General features: G+C 45.7%; 2 protein-coding genes across 2 annotated transcripts in view; both read left to right on the top strand.

Moving 5' to 3' along the window:
- Positions 1-5,395, top strand: part of LOC306748792 (uncharacterized protein) — an 8,376-nt gene extending 2,981 nt beyond the window's left edge. The window contains exons 3-9 of the mRNA XM_079232012.1: positions 1-70; positions 971-1,255; positions 1,913-2,020; positions 2,485-2,517; positions 2,974-3,006; positions 3,148-3,165; positions 3,265-5,395. The exon at positions 1-70 is cut by the window's left edge and continues 215 nt beyond it. Coding sequence (XP_079088138.1) covers positions 1-70; positions 971-1,255; positions 1,913-2,020; positions 2,485-2,517; positions 2,974-3,006; positions 3,148-3,165; positions 3,265-4,322 — 1,605 coding nt within the window. The 3' untranslated portion in view covers positions 4,323-5,395. The remainder of the gene's footprint in view (positions 71-970; positions 1,256-1,912; positions 2,021-2,484; positions 2,518-2,973; positions 3,007-3,147; positions 3,166-3,264) is intronic.
- Positions 5,396-8,940: 3,545 nt separating this feature from the next.
- On the top strand, positions 8,941-16,026 carry LOC306749059 (zinc fingers and homeoboxes protein 1-like; the record flags this gene model as incomplete). The annotated part of the gene is made up of 7 exons (XM_079232303.1): positions 8,941-9,269; positions 9,658-10,278; positions 10,404-10,530; positions 11,078-12,253; positions 12,793-12,924; positions 13,604-14,106; positions 14,961-16,026. 6 exons carry the CDS (start codon positions 8,941-8,943, stop codon positions 14,102-14,104), a joined length of 2,886 nt encoding a protein of 961 aa, XP_079088429.1. The 3' UTR covers positions 14,105-14,106; positions 14,961-16,026.
- Positions 16,027-17,500: the final 1,474 nt, after the last annotated feature.

Genomic DNA, 17,500 nt, shown 5'->3' with positions numbered 1-17,500 from the left:
GGATACCTGGAGAAGGAGTGCATCGACTGGATGAAGCAGTTCCTGACGTACCAGGAGCTGCTACCCGCCAGTACGTATGGCGGGAAACACCTCTAGTGAGGACGCTTAGTCGCCTCCTCCACTGAGCTACAGGAGGACTAGTGTCCTAGTGAGGACGCTTAGTCGCCTCCTCCACTGAGCTACAGGAGGACTAGTGTCCTAGTGAGGACGCTTAGTCGCCTCCTCCACTGAGCTACAGGAGGACTAGTGTCCTAGTGAGGACGCTTAGTCGCCTCCTCCACTGAGCTACAGGAGGACTAGTGTCCTAGTGAGGACGCTTAGTCGTCTCCTCCACTGAGCTACAGGAGGACTAGTGTCCTAGTGAGGACGCTTAGTCGTCTCCTCCACTAAGCTACAGGAGGACTAGTGTCCTAGTGAGGACGCTGAGTCGTCTCCTCCACTGAACTTTAGTCATGGTTGTAACTTTATAACAACAATTAATAACCCACAACTCACGACACAACAGTTTGTGACACATAAACAATTTGTAACATTAAAATTGTATATTTATAAAATTACACCGCCGGACTGCATGCTGGGTAAAGCTCGCCCACTATCACAACAAGAAGAAACTCCGTCGCAGGAAGACACAGACTCTTCCTGTCGGTCTCTTCCTGTCTTTTTTCACCAACATCCCCCTGGGTCCTAAGTCCCTCCATGTTTAGCTTCCTAACACCTTCTATGTACCAACATACATACAAACAGCTGCTCACCGCTCTAACAGCTGTTCAGTTGGCCGGCGGTCCTTTTCGGCATCAATGAATGAATGTGTTTACTCAAGAAAAAAAAACTGTGATATACCGTGAAAGTGCCAGAATCGTACAAAATACTGTGATGTGATTTTTTTTCCATACCGCCCAGCCCTAATGTCCGGGTTCTAGTGCTTATTCCATACAATAAATACGACTCACTTCCTGGTTCCTCCTTCTAGTACCTCTCAAAGTGTACATGTACGCGCGGAAGACCAAAGTGGATGCCAACGTGGAGCTGACCTGCATGGCCACGGGGTTCATCCCGAAAGAGATCAAACTGCTGATCAAGAGGAACCAGCGCGTCCTGTCCCGGGAGGACGGGCTGCGCTCCACGGGCCCGCGGCCCAACGGAGACGGCACCTATCAGCAGAGGGACAGCGTGGACATCCTGAGGACCGACCCGTCCAACTACACCTGTGAGGTGTCGCACGCCGCCTCCAGGGTCTACGTGGTGGAGGAGTGGGGTGAGAACCTTTTTGTGCAGGTTAAACTGTGGAGCAGCGCGGCATCATGGGAGTTGTTGTCTTCCTTCTGTTTCCATCAGGACGTCCTGAGGAGCTGCTGCTCATAGCTTAAGATCCAGATGTCCTTCGTCTGGTTAAAATGTACAGTTAAAAACCAGCAACATCCAAAAATGTTCGCCTTTTTAAACTGGATCAAACGCCAATTTATTCACGGGCACTTTTTTTTTAGATTACGTATAAATATTTATGTAAATATATATATATATATTTTTATATATATGTAGGTAAATATATATATTTATATTTAAATATATTTGTGTGTATATATATGTGTATATATATATATATATATATATATATATATATATATATATATATATATTACATTATTTTATATTTATATACAGTATATATATTAATATACATAAATAAAAATATATATAGTGTGTATATAACGGCAGTCATCATTTTTAAGGCACATGAGACACAAGAAAGACAGTTAAACTGAACCGTGTGAATATAAATGTTGAAGGTGAGCGGACTGAAACAAGGTGGTGTAATATATATACATATATATATATATATATATATATATATATATATATATATATAAGGTAAGCGGACAGAAACGCGGTGTGAATGTCGTCTGTGTTTCAGGTAAGTCTCTTCCTGCCGGCGGCGGTGGAGCGATCATCGGCGGCCTCGTGGGCGGGATCATCGTGCTCCTCTTGATTGGTGGGATTCTTTTCCTCTTGTATAAAAACGGTAAGTGGAACATGTCACTACACACGTGTTTATGTTTAATGTCAAGCTTTAAGCTTCAGTGTAACTTTTCACCAGGATGAACTGGTAATGCTAACGATGCTGTGACGCAGTATTCAGTGAAGTCATGTACTCAAAGTACTTCCAGTGAAGATGTGTTGTGTGGATCCTTCATCGGGAGCAAAGGTCTGTTCTTACTTTATGAGAGCCGTGAGGCGTTCACAGGTCACGGGAAGAACACCAGAGTGGACTGGGAGCTCCCAGTGGTTAAAGAACTGGTTTAGCAGCTCTACCCGACCTACTGTACTGGATGTTGTCTTCTAAAATGTCTTTGGAATTCACCACAACATATATGTTTTTATCTAAATCAAACGATTTGAGTTCCTCTGCTCGAACAATAAGACTTCAGACTGTCCTCAAATTGATCATCTCCACGGTTTGTGTTAATGTGTTGTGTCTGTTTGCAGGAGTGTTTAATGGTCTCCTCAAACCAAATCTAGGTAAGTGCTCTGATTCTCTTAAAGGGACAGTACACATGTGTATACCTGTGTTTGTATGAAGAGTAAAGTTCTGCTGAGGACGTGTTTTACACCTAAAATAATCACATCAGCTTAAGTGAACGCTATCATTAGAATATTTCCACCTCTTTATTTTCATCTCCATTGATAAAAAGGAGTGGCTTCCTCCACCTGTCAATCAAAGTCCATCTTTTAAAACAAACCCTCTGTTGTTGATCCTTATTTCTGTTATCAGTTTAAAAAGACAAACGTTGACGGACATTTCTCATTTGAACTCGATTACATCATCAAGACGTTCAACAGCAACTTTTCAATAACAAAGCTTTTTTTTTTTTATCTATTCAGGTTCTCTTTTATCATTTTGATAAAGGAAAGCTGTAATAGCCTCTTTATTTATTTGTTATGACTTCCTTTTATATTGATTGTATTTTCTTTCAGGCTCGGATGAGTCTCTGGAAAGCAACAAATCCAGTAAGTCTCTTCGTTCTTTAAATTAACGTAAAGTATCACATCGTATAACTCAATTGTACAATTTAATTAGATTTACAATCGACAGAAATATTCTGTTGTGCGTTTTTAACCATTTGTGTTTTCTTTTCTTTTTATCAACAGAAAAACCACTTAAAAAAGGTAAGTGCTTCATTGATGATTATTTTTACAATCATCAAACCAAATTCACGTTTATTAAATAACTCAAATCTGAATAAAACTTCCCTTCTGGTCCTTTAGCAGCCGATGACGTCAGCCCGGCCACGTCCCAGTTCAGCGGCAGCCCGGCCACGTCCCAGTTCAGCGGCAGCCCGGCCACGTCCGAGTGCAGCGTCCTCTTGGACCCGAGCAGGGAACCGAGCGCCATAGCTGCCGATGACGTCAGCCCGGCCGCGTCCGAGTCCAGCGTGAGCCCGGCCGCGTCCGAGTGCAGCGTCCTCTTGGACCCGAGCGGGGAACCGAGCGCCATAGCTGCCGATGACGTCAGCCCGGCCGCGTCCCAGTTCAGCGGCAGCCTGGCCGCGTCCCAGTTCAGCGGCAGCCTGGCCGCGTCCCAGTTCAGCGGCAGCCCGGCCAGCCCGGCCGCGTCCCAGTTCAGCGGCAGCCCGGCCGCGTCCCAGTTCAGCGGCAGCCTGGCCGCGTCCCAGTTCAACGGCAGCCCGGCCGCGTCCCAGTTCAGCGGCAGCCTGGCCGCGTCCCAGTTCAGCGGCAGCCCGGCCAGCCCGGCCGCGTCCCAGTTCAGCGGCAGCCCGGCCGCGTCCCAGTTCAGCGGCAGCCTGGCCGCGTCCCAGTTCAACGGCAGCCCGGCCGCGTCCCAGTTCAGCGGCAGCCTGGCCGCGTCCCAGTTCAACGGCAGCCCGGCCGCGTCCCAGTTCAGCGGCAGCCTGGCCGCGTCCCAGTTCAGCGGCAGCCTGGCCGCGTCCCAGTTCAGCGGCAGCCCGGCCAGCCCGGCCGCGTCCCAGTTCAGCGGCAGCCCGGCCGCGTCCCAGTTCAGCGGCAGCCCGGCCGCGTCCCAGTTCAACGGCAGCCCGGCCGCGTCCCAGTTCAGCGGCAGCCTGGCCGCGTCCCAGTTCAGCGGCAGCCTGGCCGCGTCCCAGTTCAGCGGCAGCCCGGCCAGCCCGGCCGCGTCCCAGTTCAGCGGCAGCCCGGCCGCGTCCCAGTTCAGCGGCAGCCTGGCCGCGTCCCAGTCCAGCGGCAGCCTGGCCGCGTCCCAGTTCAGCGGCAGCCCGGCCGCGTCAGAGTGCAGCGTCCTCTTGGACCCGAGCGGGGAACCGAGCGCCGGAGCTGTGGGCGAGTAACCCGACAGCAGAACCGCGTCCAGGGTTCCTCTGGCCGACGGAACCACAGGAACAGAGAACTTCTCTGGCCTCGGACATCCACAGGGACAATTTATCAACAATTAGCAACGAATATAAACAACATTTATAAGCTATGAAAAAAACATGAATATTCATTAAAAATGGTCGGCTCCCTGATTGAAGTATAAAGTTTTAGAAAGTTGTAGGTCGGCGATAAGAAGCCGTCTGTTTGGAGTGAACGAACTCAATAATTCATATTAATATCATGGCATTTCTATCATAGTGACGTTTTTTAATCACACACACACACCTTACTAATTAACTGCATCTGTTATTGCGCTAAAAAACAATCTGACTAGTATAATCGAACAAACATCCCTAAAAGGAATTGAACTGCATGCAGGAAATTAAATTATCATCTTTATTTAATATCAATAGTCTTTTCACAAAAGGCTAAAAAAAAAAAAAAAAAAAAAAATGTAAATGAATGTAATCTGATTATTTTCTGTCCCGTCTTCTTTTGGACTCATTTGAAGTTTTGATGATAATCAATAATCACGTCGTCGTCAAACTGAATCTGGTCTTGTTTTTGTGTTTTCTGGTTTCATTTAGTAGCTTGAAGTTTAACTAAAGGTTAAATAAAAGTACACAAAGTACTGCGAGTGAGCGATAAGTAGTTCTGCTTTGGTTGATGTGATACTGCTGTGCACCTGTTCATTACTTTATAGATGAACACTGTTTGCAAAAGAAATAACAAAATGTCACCTAGCAGATTATTTTAGTTATTAATCTGTGTGTGTTCTTAAATAGAAACATTATTCATGCGATCATGTTTTAAGCAAACGTAGTGATATGTTTTGTAGTCGAATATTTTATTGTCATCCTGCTGCTTATGATTGTTTAAAAGTCTTTATTTATTCAGACTTTCCCGCACAATAGTATCACCAATTTGCCACTTTAAGAAAATGAGTAAAAATGAGTTGTTTGCTAAAAGACTCATGATATTCACATTTTGAATGAAGCAATATGCCAAATAAACACATTGAGTTATTAAAATATATTTTTGTATGTTTTCTTACTTTCTATTGACTCTTTGGATAATGTGTGGTTCTTCTCTAAATCATCATTTTGAATAAAAAAACTATTGAGGCTTAATTATAATCATAATCGTTGTTTTTGTGTCTTCTGTGCTGCAAATGTATAAAATGGAAAAGCGCTAAATAAAATTAAAGTATTATTATTATCCTTTATTTTGCAGTATTTCTTATTTCCTGTTTTTATTCTGATCATATTGGTTGAATTAAAAATACATATATGTTACATTAAATAATCAGTAGATTCATTTTAATTCATACTTATACCTCATTCATTAGAAGAATGCTTTCATTTATTTCACAGCTGTAGTATTTTACAAACAAAGTATATAAACTCACATATAATATAAATATATGAAATAGTTAAAATGTGCTGTACTTATACCACCTGTAGTTCTACTTAAATGTTAATACATTAGTAATAATACTTTCATATAATGTCCCTTTGATACTTTAAGCATATATATATATATATATATATATATATATATATATATATATATATATATATATATATATATATATATAATTTAAATCAAAAAAGTTACTAATGTACTTGTATTCTCTTTATCCAGAGCTTGTACTTGTAACAGAGTATTTTAGTCCATTGTTGTACAAGTACTTTTACTTGAGGGAAGTATCTGAGTACTTCAGGACAGTATCTGAGTACTTCAGGACAGTATCTGAGTATTTCAGGACAGTATCTGAGTACTTCAGGACAGTATCTGAGTACTTCAGGACAGTATCTGAGTACTTCAGGACAGTATGTGACCAAACGTCTTGCATAACTGCATCAGTACACGGTGGTTCAGTGCGATAGTACACAGTGGGAACACACGCATTACGTCGTTCTATGACGTAATGACGTACGGAAATACTTCCGTCAAACCCGGAACAGTATAGCGACCTTCGTTTCCGTTTCACAGGGATGCCTTCAAAATAAATCATTGGGCATTAAACACACAAAAAGAAATCTAAACACATAATTAATCAATTAATACATATATAAATATATTAGGAAAAATACATATATTATACACAAATAAATATAATACAGTATAAATTAGAAATGAAATGAATCAATACAGCATGTTTATGTGGACAAGAATGTGTTGATATACTAAAATAATCAGAAATATTGTTTTCAATCAATATAATACACTATTTGAGTTGTGATTGAAATGATCTATAGGGGAACGATAAACTGTTTATATATTATAAATAACATTAAGGAACACCACAATCAACAATTATTATTAGGGATTTTTTTGTGGTTTTGGTAAATGATGTTGAATATTTTGGCAATTTGAGCTAAATTAGAATATGTAAAGACGTTCTGACTTTCACTGTTTGTGATTTATATTATTATTGTGTTTTATTTTCTTCCCAGCAGCGGAGTGTATCAAAGTACATTTAATCAATCTGTAAGTACAATGTGGAGGTACTTCTATGCTACTTCATACTTCTACTGCCCGACATCTCAGGGGGAAATATTGTTGCGAAGTGACTCATCAATGAATAAATACTTTTTAAAGTTAAAAAAATAAAAAAAGTTTTAAATGCAGGAATATTACTTGTAATAAGAGTACATTTGTTTTTACTTAAGAGTACTTCTAGTTGTTGTACCAACTGCAAAATTTAAGTGAATAAATGTATTACAAATATTTAAAAGTTTTGAATGCAGGAGCATTATTTTTGAACAGAGTTTGTTTTACTTCTGAATATTTCTAGTACAACTTTAGTTTACGCTTTTATTCTGAAAAAAAAACGAAACCGGATGTACTTTTCGGCCGTTGCTCGCTTGTAGCGGCGGTGTGAAAAAAAAAATGGCCATCGGTGGGTTCGCTGAACTATCGGTGCCTTTTTCATCAAACTGTCCTTTTTAACCGACGACGCCAACGGCCGCGAGCGATGCGGAGCCGTCGCGGTTCTAACTGACAACTGGCGGGTGAAGCTCGCGCCTCCAGGCCGCCGGAGAGGCGCCGCGTCCCGGGCTGGAAGCAGATGGGCTCCTCGGTGTCTTCGGGTAAAAGGCGGAAGACTGCGCATCGAGCCGCGAGCCTCAGCGAGCCGTTTCCCTCGTGAGACAACGGTTGGTTTGCAACGGTCGCTTCAGCCCGGTAACCGGCGCTCGGGCTCGCGCCGCCCGCGGGAGAAACCCCTTTAAACCCCTCCCGCGTCCAGCTAGCTAGCATCGTGAGTGTGTTGGCTAACATGGCTTTTTTTATTTATTTTTTTTATCTCTGCGCGTGCGCGCGGACAGGAAGTGCATTTCTAATAAACAGCTGTTTTTATTTCCCCGCATGCTCGGAAGCTTCAACAGTCGCTCTGTCAGCAGCAGTTGCTCTGATCAATTCATCTGATTTATTACCTCAATCACGGGCATTTATTATATTATTCATATTTATTATATAAGTTACAAGATAACTATTACATTACACGGAAGCAAAGAAGATGGATAATTAGAATAGTACGTTTTATACCGAACCTTTCAAAATAAAGGTACAAGGTACTTTAAATGGTTTAAACGGGTCCAAAGGGACGTGAATCAGACATAAACGTCATAAAATGGAAATGAAATACCCAAAAAGCAATATGAAAAAGCAAGAATATTAAATGATATTGGAAATGAATAATGACAGTTTGTTTTAAGACGTTTTGAGAAGTGATTTAAAATGTCACTGATTCTGAAAAAAAGTATGTTAGATGATTCAACTTTTTTCTTTTTCTTTATTTACTAATTATGTAAATATATTTAATATTGAGCAGCATTTCACCCATTTTGAAAATAAATAAATGTGTTTGAAAAATGCCAAAACTAGTAATCGTCAGGTCGACGTGAGCATAACTAATGTGTGTTTATCCAGTAAAACGGTCCACTCGGTTTATAACCTTCTCACAATTCTTTGACAGCGTGAACTTCAGGCTCTCCATCAGAATACTCATGTTTTTATTCACCAAGAGGTAGAATACTTGTGTTTTTATTCACCAAGAGGTAGAATGCTTGTGTTTTTATTCACCAAGAGGTAGAATGCTTGTGTTTTTATACACCAAGAGGTAGAATATTTGTGTTTTTATACACCAAGAGGTAGAATACTTGTGTTTTTATTCACCAAGAGGTAGAATATTTGTGTTTTTATACACCAAGAGGTAGAATATTTGTGTTTTTATTCACCAAGAGGTAGAATATTTGTGTTTTTATACACCAAGAGGTAGAATACCTGTGTTTTTATACGTGAAGCTAACTAACTGACTTTAAGCTAGCTGGCTAGTGAACAACGTTTGTTCATGAATACAGACAATATTGTTTTAATTTGAGCATAATTTAATTTTGGTTTAAACTTGGATTTCCTAGATTAGTTTTAATCTCTGCTTGATTTAAAAATGATTTTAAAATCCTCGTCTCCAGGGATCAGGGACGACGGAGGAAAACTTTCCCACGGATGACGTCATCCTTTATGGCGGGACGACTGTAACTGACCCGGCGTTGACGCCCCGGAGACGACCCCGACAGACCCCTCAGGATGGCGAGCAGGAGGAAGACCACCACCCCGTGCATGGTGCCGCCTCGGGAGGCCGAGGAGGAAGACCAGGAGATGGAGGACGCCGAGCCGGAGGACGCACGCGGCGCGGCGGCCGCCTCCTCCGAGCCACCGGGCGAGGACGCTGACCGCCGGGCCGGGCCGGACCTCTACCTGGACTCCAACACGGCGGAGGGCGGCTACGAGTGCAAGTACTGCAGCTTCCAGACCGCCGAGCTCAACCTGTTCACCGCACACGTGGACGCAGAGCATCCCGACGTCGTCACCAACACCTCGTACGTCTGCATGGAGTGTGACTACCACACCAAGAGGTAGAATACCTGTGTTTTATACACCGAGAGGTAGAATACCTGTGTTTTATACGTGAAGCTAACTAACTGACTTTAAGCTAGCTGGCTAGCGAACAACGTTTGTTCATGAATCCAGAATTGGATTTACTAATTTGAAACCCAGTTTTGCTGAACTTTGATTGCACTAATCTGAGAGGAAGTGAGTCCTCTTGTTCTGAATCTGTATCTCTTAACTCTTAACCACGTCTCCTCTGTATCTCTTAACCACGTCTCCTCTGTATCTCTTAACCACGTCTCCTCTGTATCTCTTAACCACGTCTCCTCTGTATCTCTTAACCACGTCTCCTCTGTATCTCTTAACCACGTCTCCTCTGTATCTCTTAGCTCTTAACCACGTCTCCTCCCTCAGCTACGACACCCTGCTGGCGCACAACGCCCGCCTCCACCCGGGCGAGGACAACTTCACGCGCACGATGGTGAAGCGCAGCAACGAGACCGTGTTCCAGCAGACGGTCAACGACCTCACCTTCGCCGGCGGCTTCGTCAAGGCGGAGGCCGACGAGGCCGAGGACGCGTCCCGCCGCAGCATCGCGCTCAGCAAGACGCCCATCATGAGGAGCCGCGGCCGGCCGGAGCCCAAGAAGTTCGCCGCCTTCCACAAAATGGCCGCCGTGGACGACGTCATCAAGGTGGAGGACGAGGAGGACGACGAGAACAAGTCGCCGCCCGCGCTGTCTCCGGCGCCGGCGTTCTCCTCCGCCGCCGGCGCGCCCCGCCTCGTGCCCATCTCGGCGCCGCTGCAGGTGCACGGCGTGCCGCAGGGCATCGTGGTCAACGGCTCCAACGTGCTGCAGATCAAAGCGGGCGGCGGGGTGCTGCCCCCCGGGACGCTGGCCCAGGTGCTGTCGGCGCTGCAGAACCAGCAGAACCTCAGCCAGACGCAGACGCAGCTGCTCATCCCCATCAGCAGCATCCCCACCTACAACACGGCCATGGACAACAACGTCCTGCTGGTCAGCGCCTACAACCGGTAATGCATACACACATGTTTATATTTATATATATATGTATTTGAATGACCCGCAACACGCGCTTGTTCAATTAGTAAAGTTCTATCCAATCTTTTTATTAATACATTTATTTTGTGCGTCTCAGGTTCCCGTACCCTTCGGTCTCGGAGATCATGGGTTTGTCTTCGCAGACGAAGTTCAGCGAGGAGCAGATCAAAGTCTGGTTCTCCGCCCAGAGGCTGAAGCACGGAGTCAGCTGGACGCCGGAGGAGGTCGGTGCAGCCCCGCCCCCTGTGTTGAGCCCCGCCCCCTGTGTTGAGCCCCGCCCCCTGTGTTGAGCCCCGCCCCCTGTGTTGAGCCCCGTCCCCTGTGTTGAGCCCCGCCCCCTGTGTTGAGCCCCGCCCCCTGTGTTGAGCCCCGCCCCCTGTGTTGAGCCCCGCCGCCTGTGTTGAGCCCCACCCACAATTTATAGCTCCGCCCCCTGTGTTGAGCCCGATTGGCTGAAAACCAGCTGGTTTCGATCGGCTGCCGTCACTTTTATTACTTAATTGTACTAATTGTTCCCGTTTCACATGTGTTTCACATTCGGTGTTCATCACAACAGACGGTTGTTCTTCCAGAAAGTTTCCAGCTCGACGTCTTTCTCTCCAGCTGAGCTTTGATTGGATTTATGTTCTTAAGGAAATAAAATGTAAGATTCGGGGAAGTAGAAATTAGATATTTTCTTAGAATGAAATGTGTGAAAGCGCAAGACGGTTAAATTATGTTCCTGAAGAATAAATATGTATTTGGGCACTTTACTGAGTCGTCTCTCTGCAGGTGGAGGAGGCGAGGAGGAAGAAGTTCAACGGCACGGTGCAGGCCGGCCCTCAGACCATCACCGTCATCCCGGCCAACATGGCCGCCAACGGCCTGCAGTCCATCTTCCAGACCTGCCAGATCGTGGGCCAGCCGGGCCTCGTGCTCACGCAGGTGACGGGCAACGGCAGCGCCGTGCCGGGCGCCTCGCCCATCACCCTGACGGTGGCGGGCGCGCCGGGCAACCGGCCCAAAGCCGCTGAGCCGTCGGCGACCGAGTCGAAGACGGAGAGGTCGGCCGCGGCGGCGCTCGGCCGTGACGTGGCGGCGGCGGCGGCGGCGTCGGCCAAACCGAAGAAGTCCAAGGAGCAGCTGGCGGAGCTGAAGGCGAGCTACGGGCGCCGGCAGTTTGCCACCGAGGCGGAGATATCGCGGCTCATGCAGGTCACCAAACTCTCCAAGCGCGCGATCAAGAAGTGGTTCAGCGACACGCGCTACAACCAGAGGAACTCCAAGGACCACCACGGCGTGCCGCTGAGCGAAGCCCCGCCCACCAAAGTGCCGGGAGGAGGACGAGGGAGGAGCGGCGGCGGCGGCCTCAACAGCAGCGACAACGACGCCGGCGCCAGCGGCTCCATCGTCGTCGTCATCGACTCCAGCGACGACGCCACCGGCGACTGCTCCTCCCCGACGTCCGCCGCCGGCGTCGCAACGTCCAGAGACCCGCGGGTCAAGTTCCGGCACGCCTTCCCCGACTTCACGCCGCAGAAGTTCAAGGAGAAGACCCCGGAGCAGCTGCTCGTGCTGGAGGCCAGCTTCCAGGAGGCGAATACGCCGCCGGACGAGGAGCTGAGCCGCCTGCGCGCCGCCACCAAGCTAACGCGCCGCGAGGTGGACGCCTGGTTCACCGAGAGGCGGAAGATGCCCTCGAAGGAGGAGGAGGAGAATGAGGAAGAGGAGGAAGAGGAGCGGCGGACCACGCCCTCCAGCAGGAAGACGCTGAAGAAGACTCCGATGCAGCTGCACATCCTGAAGAAGGCCTTCGTGCGCTCGCAGTGGCCCACGGCCGAGGAGTACGACAACATGGCCGACGACAGCGGCCTGCCGAGGAGCTACATCGTCAACTGGTTCGGAGACACGCGCTACGCCTGCAAGAACAGCAACCTTAAGTGGTTCTACCTCTACCAGAGCGGGAAGGTACTGACCCTCGTCTCTAGTCCCTCGTCTCTAGTCCCTCGTCTCTTGTCCCTCGTCTCTTGTCCCTCGTCTCTAGTCCCTCGTCTCTAGTCCCTCGTCTATGGACCTTCGTCTCTAGAGCTTCGTCTCTAGTCCCTCGTCTCTAGACCTTCGTCTCTAGTCCCTCGTCTCTAGTCCCTCGTCTCTAGTCCCTCGTCTCTAGTCCCTCGTCTCTAGTCCCTCGTCTCTAGACCCTGGTCTCTAGTCCCTCGTCTCTAGTCCTTCGTCTCTAGTCCTTCGTCTCTAGTCCTTCGTCTCTAGTCACTCGTCTCTAGTCCCTGGTCTCTAGACCCTGGTCTCTAGTCCCTGGTCTCTAGTCCCTCGTCTCTAGTCCTTCGTCTCTAGTCCTTCGTCTCTAGTCCTTCGTCTCTACTCCCTCATCTTTAGACCCTGGTCGCCAATCCCTGTTCTCTAGTCCTTCGTCTCTCTAGCAGTTTTTATATATTTGTACTTCTTTGGAGAAGTTTTACTTACTTAAAAAAAAAAATGTTTTCTTTCAGGTGGACGAGGCGCTGAACGGCGAGGTGAAGACCCAGAAGAAGTCCAGGAAGCGGTTCCGCGGCTGGTCCAGGAGGACGCGCCGGCCTTATCCCTGCAAGCGCTCGCCACAAGGGGGCGCCACACCCATCAAGGTCTGTGTCCACTTTATTAGGCACACCTAGCCGAAACTAATGCACCCTTTTCAACCTTTTAAAAACCAACCTATTTTTAGGCCCTTTCCTCTAAAATGTCATACCCAAACTAAAAAGGGTGTATCTCTACAACCACTAGGTCTATTTGAATAAGGTTGGTGTTATAATAAAAAGTACACATGTGAGATTTTGTTCAGATGTGTAGACCCCAATAGGTCCAATAACCCCAATGGGCCCCTATAGGTCCAATAACCCCAATGGGCCCCAATAACCCCAATGGGCCCCAATAACCCCAATGGGCCCAATAACCCCAATGGGCCCCGATAGGTCCAATGGGCCCCGATAGGTCCAATGGGCCCCGATAGGTCCAATGGGCCCAATGGGCCCCAATTGGGTCCAATGGGCCCCAATTGGGTCCAATGGGCCCAATGGGCCCCAATTGGGTCCAATGGGCCCATTGGGGTTATTTGAATGCTATTTGAATTTTCTCATGTGCCAAACCTACATCAAAATACAGCAGTTTTGGGCTTTTCTTCATAAAACAAGCTATGATTTACAGCTTTATATAACATCCCCAAAGGGGGGTTGGTTTAAGTTCCTCACGAGACGACATGTTTCCCTGAAGGTCAGTGAGGTCAAACACTAAGAGTCCTTTCCGATGTTTTCCTTGGTCCTGCAGGTGAAGTCCGGGAAGTCGTTCCTGAAGGACTACTTCCTGAAACACGGAGTCCTGAGCGAGAAGGACCTGGACGACCTGGTCACCAAGTCCAGCATGAGCTACGAGCAGGTCAGGGACTGGTTCTCCCACACCGCCCACCGGGTGCAGGAGGGCAGGGAGCCCTTCAGCGACGAGGAGGGAGAGGAGGAGGAGGACGAAGAAGAGGAGGAGGAGGAGGAGGTGGGGCAGGGGGAGGAGGAGGAGGAAGAGGAGGAAGAGGAGGAGGAAGAAGAAGAAGAAGAAGAGGAGGAGGAGGAGGAGGAGGAGGAGGTAGCAGAACATGCAAACAGCGAAGGAGAGATGGAGGTGAAAGAACAAGGAGAAGACGCCACTGATGATGACTGCAATGAAGAGGAGGTGGTGGAGGAGGATGAAGAGGATGAAGAGGATGAAGAAGTGATCCAGGAGGAATCTAAAGGCGACAGCCAATCACAGCCGCCGGCAGAGGAGCAGACGAGCTGAAGGTGAGTTTGATGTTCCTGAAAGCAGACGAAGGTGATGAAGCTTTGAGCCGAAACATTACTTTATCTTTTTTATGTTTTAAGTTTTCTATGATGACGGATTATATCTGACTCTTTACCACATACTGATTTATTTTTTACATTTTACGAAATACTTTACTTTTTTTATTTTTTTTAAACTTTTTATGACATTCTGATTCATTCACTTTTTACAAAAAAAATTTCAAAAGTTTTTACTATACAGATTTGTATTTTTACGACATATTTACAGATTATTACATTTTTGAATGACCTTTTACGACATATTCTACAGATTTTTTTTTTAATCTTTTTATGACATACTAGAAATATTTTTTTTATTTGACGACATTTTTTTTTTTTACATTTTACAAAATACTTTACAGATTTTGACTCTTTAAAACTTTTTATGACATTCTGATTATTTACTTTTTACAAATATATATTTTTACTATATAGATTTTTTTTTACGAGATTATGATATATTTTTTAAACTTTTTAATTACCTTTTACAATATACTGTACAGATTCTTTTATTTAATTTTTGTACGACATACTATACCGATTTTTATTTTAACTTTTTACGACATACTTTAAAATAAAATAATTACGACATGCTATACTGAATTTTTAAAAAAAATTTACGTCATACTTTACAACGTTATGATCTTTTATTAATGAATACAACTAAAACCATCGTTAACCTGAAGAAGTGAACGAAAGGCTCTTCAGGTGATCGGGTTCCTCTTCTCCCGTTGTCCCTGAACGCACCTGCAGACATCAGTAGAGTTAAAGTCTTCTCACATCGTCACACGTGATGTTTCCCTCTGTTGTCGCAGCCGTGGAGACGACGTTGCGCGTCAGTGTTTCTCAACTGACGGCTCAGGACCCAAAGATGGCCGCGGGGAGCTCCGCCGGAGGACAAAGTGGACTAACAGGAACCGGGTTTGAGCCTGGGAGACGAAGCTCTGGGTCCCGATGCCGCTGGGGCGCTGTGGGTTAAAGGACTAGGCATCGGGGGCGGGGCTTCTTTTGGCTGTCGGGGACCAATCGGACGACTCGCCTGACGCACTGCGAGTAAGTCCCGACCTGCTCCTGTACGAATAACCAGGCTTTTATTTTGGCGGGAACGACGGAGCTTTTTGTGTCATTTTTAATAAAAAATAAAAAAAAAAAATACAAAAAGAGAACTGTTTTTAAAGCAAGAGGTGGGACCTCGCATGGGTTTCTCAATAATAAATCACTTTTTTCAGAATAATGGACCATTTTCTTAAGAACGTCTTCAAAACAATGAGAACATTTTTCTGTTCTGAAAGAAAAAAGGTTTTTGAAACCAAACTGTTGTTCTTCTTTCTTCTTTTGTGTGAATAGACGACTCAAATTAGTGCCATTATGTTTGTACGTTCTTGATTTTAAATCAAAAGAAATCAGTGCTGGTGGAATTCCACATCTGTGTTTTCACTTTTTTGTATTTTCTTCTTTTTTTTAAGTCTTAACGACGTATAAATAAAATGGGGACTGAATCCTTTATACTTTTATGATCCACCATGAGTTCTTTTGGTGATAATCCATGTGCGCAGCAGGTGTTTGGGTCCATTCGGTTTCAATGACGTCACAAATCACTGAAGATGAGACTCCTTTTAAAGGCAAAATCCACCTTAAAACTCTATTATTATATTCAATAATATATTTATTCTTATGATGATTCTTATTGTACTCTACAGAGTGGATTTAATTTATCCCACAATGCAACTGTAAAAGTGCCATTACCGTAAGAAACTTCAACTAGAAGCCCACAATAATTGTATTTTTGTGGCCAATTTTCTCTTAAAAACTAAATATTTCTGTTGCTCACAGGTGTTTCTATTATTCTGTCCACCCCATTCATATCTAAATAACTAACTGTTTTTATTCAGTGAATCAAATATCTTTGTGGTTTTGAACTAGATATGTCACTTTTTATGACTATTTCTCACTTTAATGGTCGAAATAAATAATCAATATTGTAAATAGTATTTAATGTCGAATGAATTATTATGGTCTGTTTATAACTATTTTCAGACATTTAATCAACAAAATTATACATTAGGAAGTACTTTTTATAGTATTCTCAAGTACATTTATATTAACGGTATGAAATAAATAAAAACTTTTAGTCCCTCGTCTCCAGACCCTTCTATCTAGTCCCTTGTCTCTAGTCCCTTGTCTCTAGTCTCTAGTGCCTCGTCTCTAGTCTCTAGTCCCTCGTCCCTAGTCCCTCGTCCCTCGTCTCTAGTCCCTCGTCCCTAGTCCCTCGTCCCTAATCCCTCGTCCCTCGTCTCTAGTCCCTCGTCTCTAGTCCCTCGTCTCTAGACCCTCGTCTCTAGTCCCTCGTCTCTAGTCCCTCGTCTCTAGACCCTCGTCTCTAGTCCCTCGTCTCTAGTCCCTCGTCTCTAGTCCCTCGTCTCTAGACCCTCGTCTCTAGACCCTCGTCTCTAGACCCTCGTCTCTAGTCCCTCGTCTCTAGTCCTTCGTCTCTAGTCCCTCGTCTCCAGTCTCTAGTCCAGGGGTGTCAAACTCATTTTAGTGAAGGGGCCACATGCTGCCCATTTTGATGTCAAGTGGGCCGGACCAGTGAAATCATAGCAGACTAACCCATACATAATGACAATTTTTCTTTAGGTTTTTGGATGATGAACCCTATTTTAAAAAGGTCTTTCTACAATAAACTAGAAACATACAGACCAAAAATTTAGACATCAGCCCACTGCTTACCTGCCTGGGCTCTCCTCTGCAGATTCCCTCGCAGTTGGGCAATATGTCTAGGAATGTCAAATGTCAAATTAATTGTGACTGTGGTTCAATGGTTGCATGTGTGCCTTTCAATCGGAGGATCAGTGGTTTGAGTCCCAGCTCAATGTTTTTTAGGGACCCTATTGTTGTAATTTTTTTTCTATTTTAAGATTTTAAGATTTAGCCTGACTGGACTCCCTGGTGGGCCGGATCCGGCCCGCGGGCCGTATGTTTGACACCCCTGCTCTAGTCCCTCGTCCCTCGTCTCTAGACTCTAGTCCCTCGTCCCTCGTCTCTAGACTCTAGTCTCTAGTCTCTAGTCCCTCGTCTTTAGTCTCTAGTCCCTCGTCTCTAGTCCCTCGTCTCTAGTCTCTAGTCCCTCGTCTCTAGTCCCTCGTCTCTAGTCCCTCGTCTCCAGTCTCTAGTCCCTCGTCTCCAGTCTCTAGTCCCTCGTCTCCAGTCCCTCGTCTTTAGTCTCTAGTCCCTCGTCTCTAGTCTCTAGTCCCTCGTCTTTAGTCTCTAGTCCCTCGTCTCCAGTCTCCAGTCTCTAGTCCCTTGTCTCTAGTCTCTAGTCCCTCGTCCTTAGTCTCTAGTCCTTCGTCTCTAG

The sequence above is a fragment of the Taurulus bubalis genome (assembly GCF_910589615.1).
Source record: "Taurulus bubalis genome assembly, chromosome: 16".
NCBI lineage: Eukaryota > Metazoa > Chordata > Actinopteri > Perciformes > Cottidae > Taurulus > Taurulus bubalis.
Note: the sequence above shows the minus strand (reverse complement) of the source record. Positions and strands in the feature narration are given on the sequence as shown.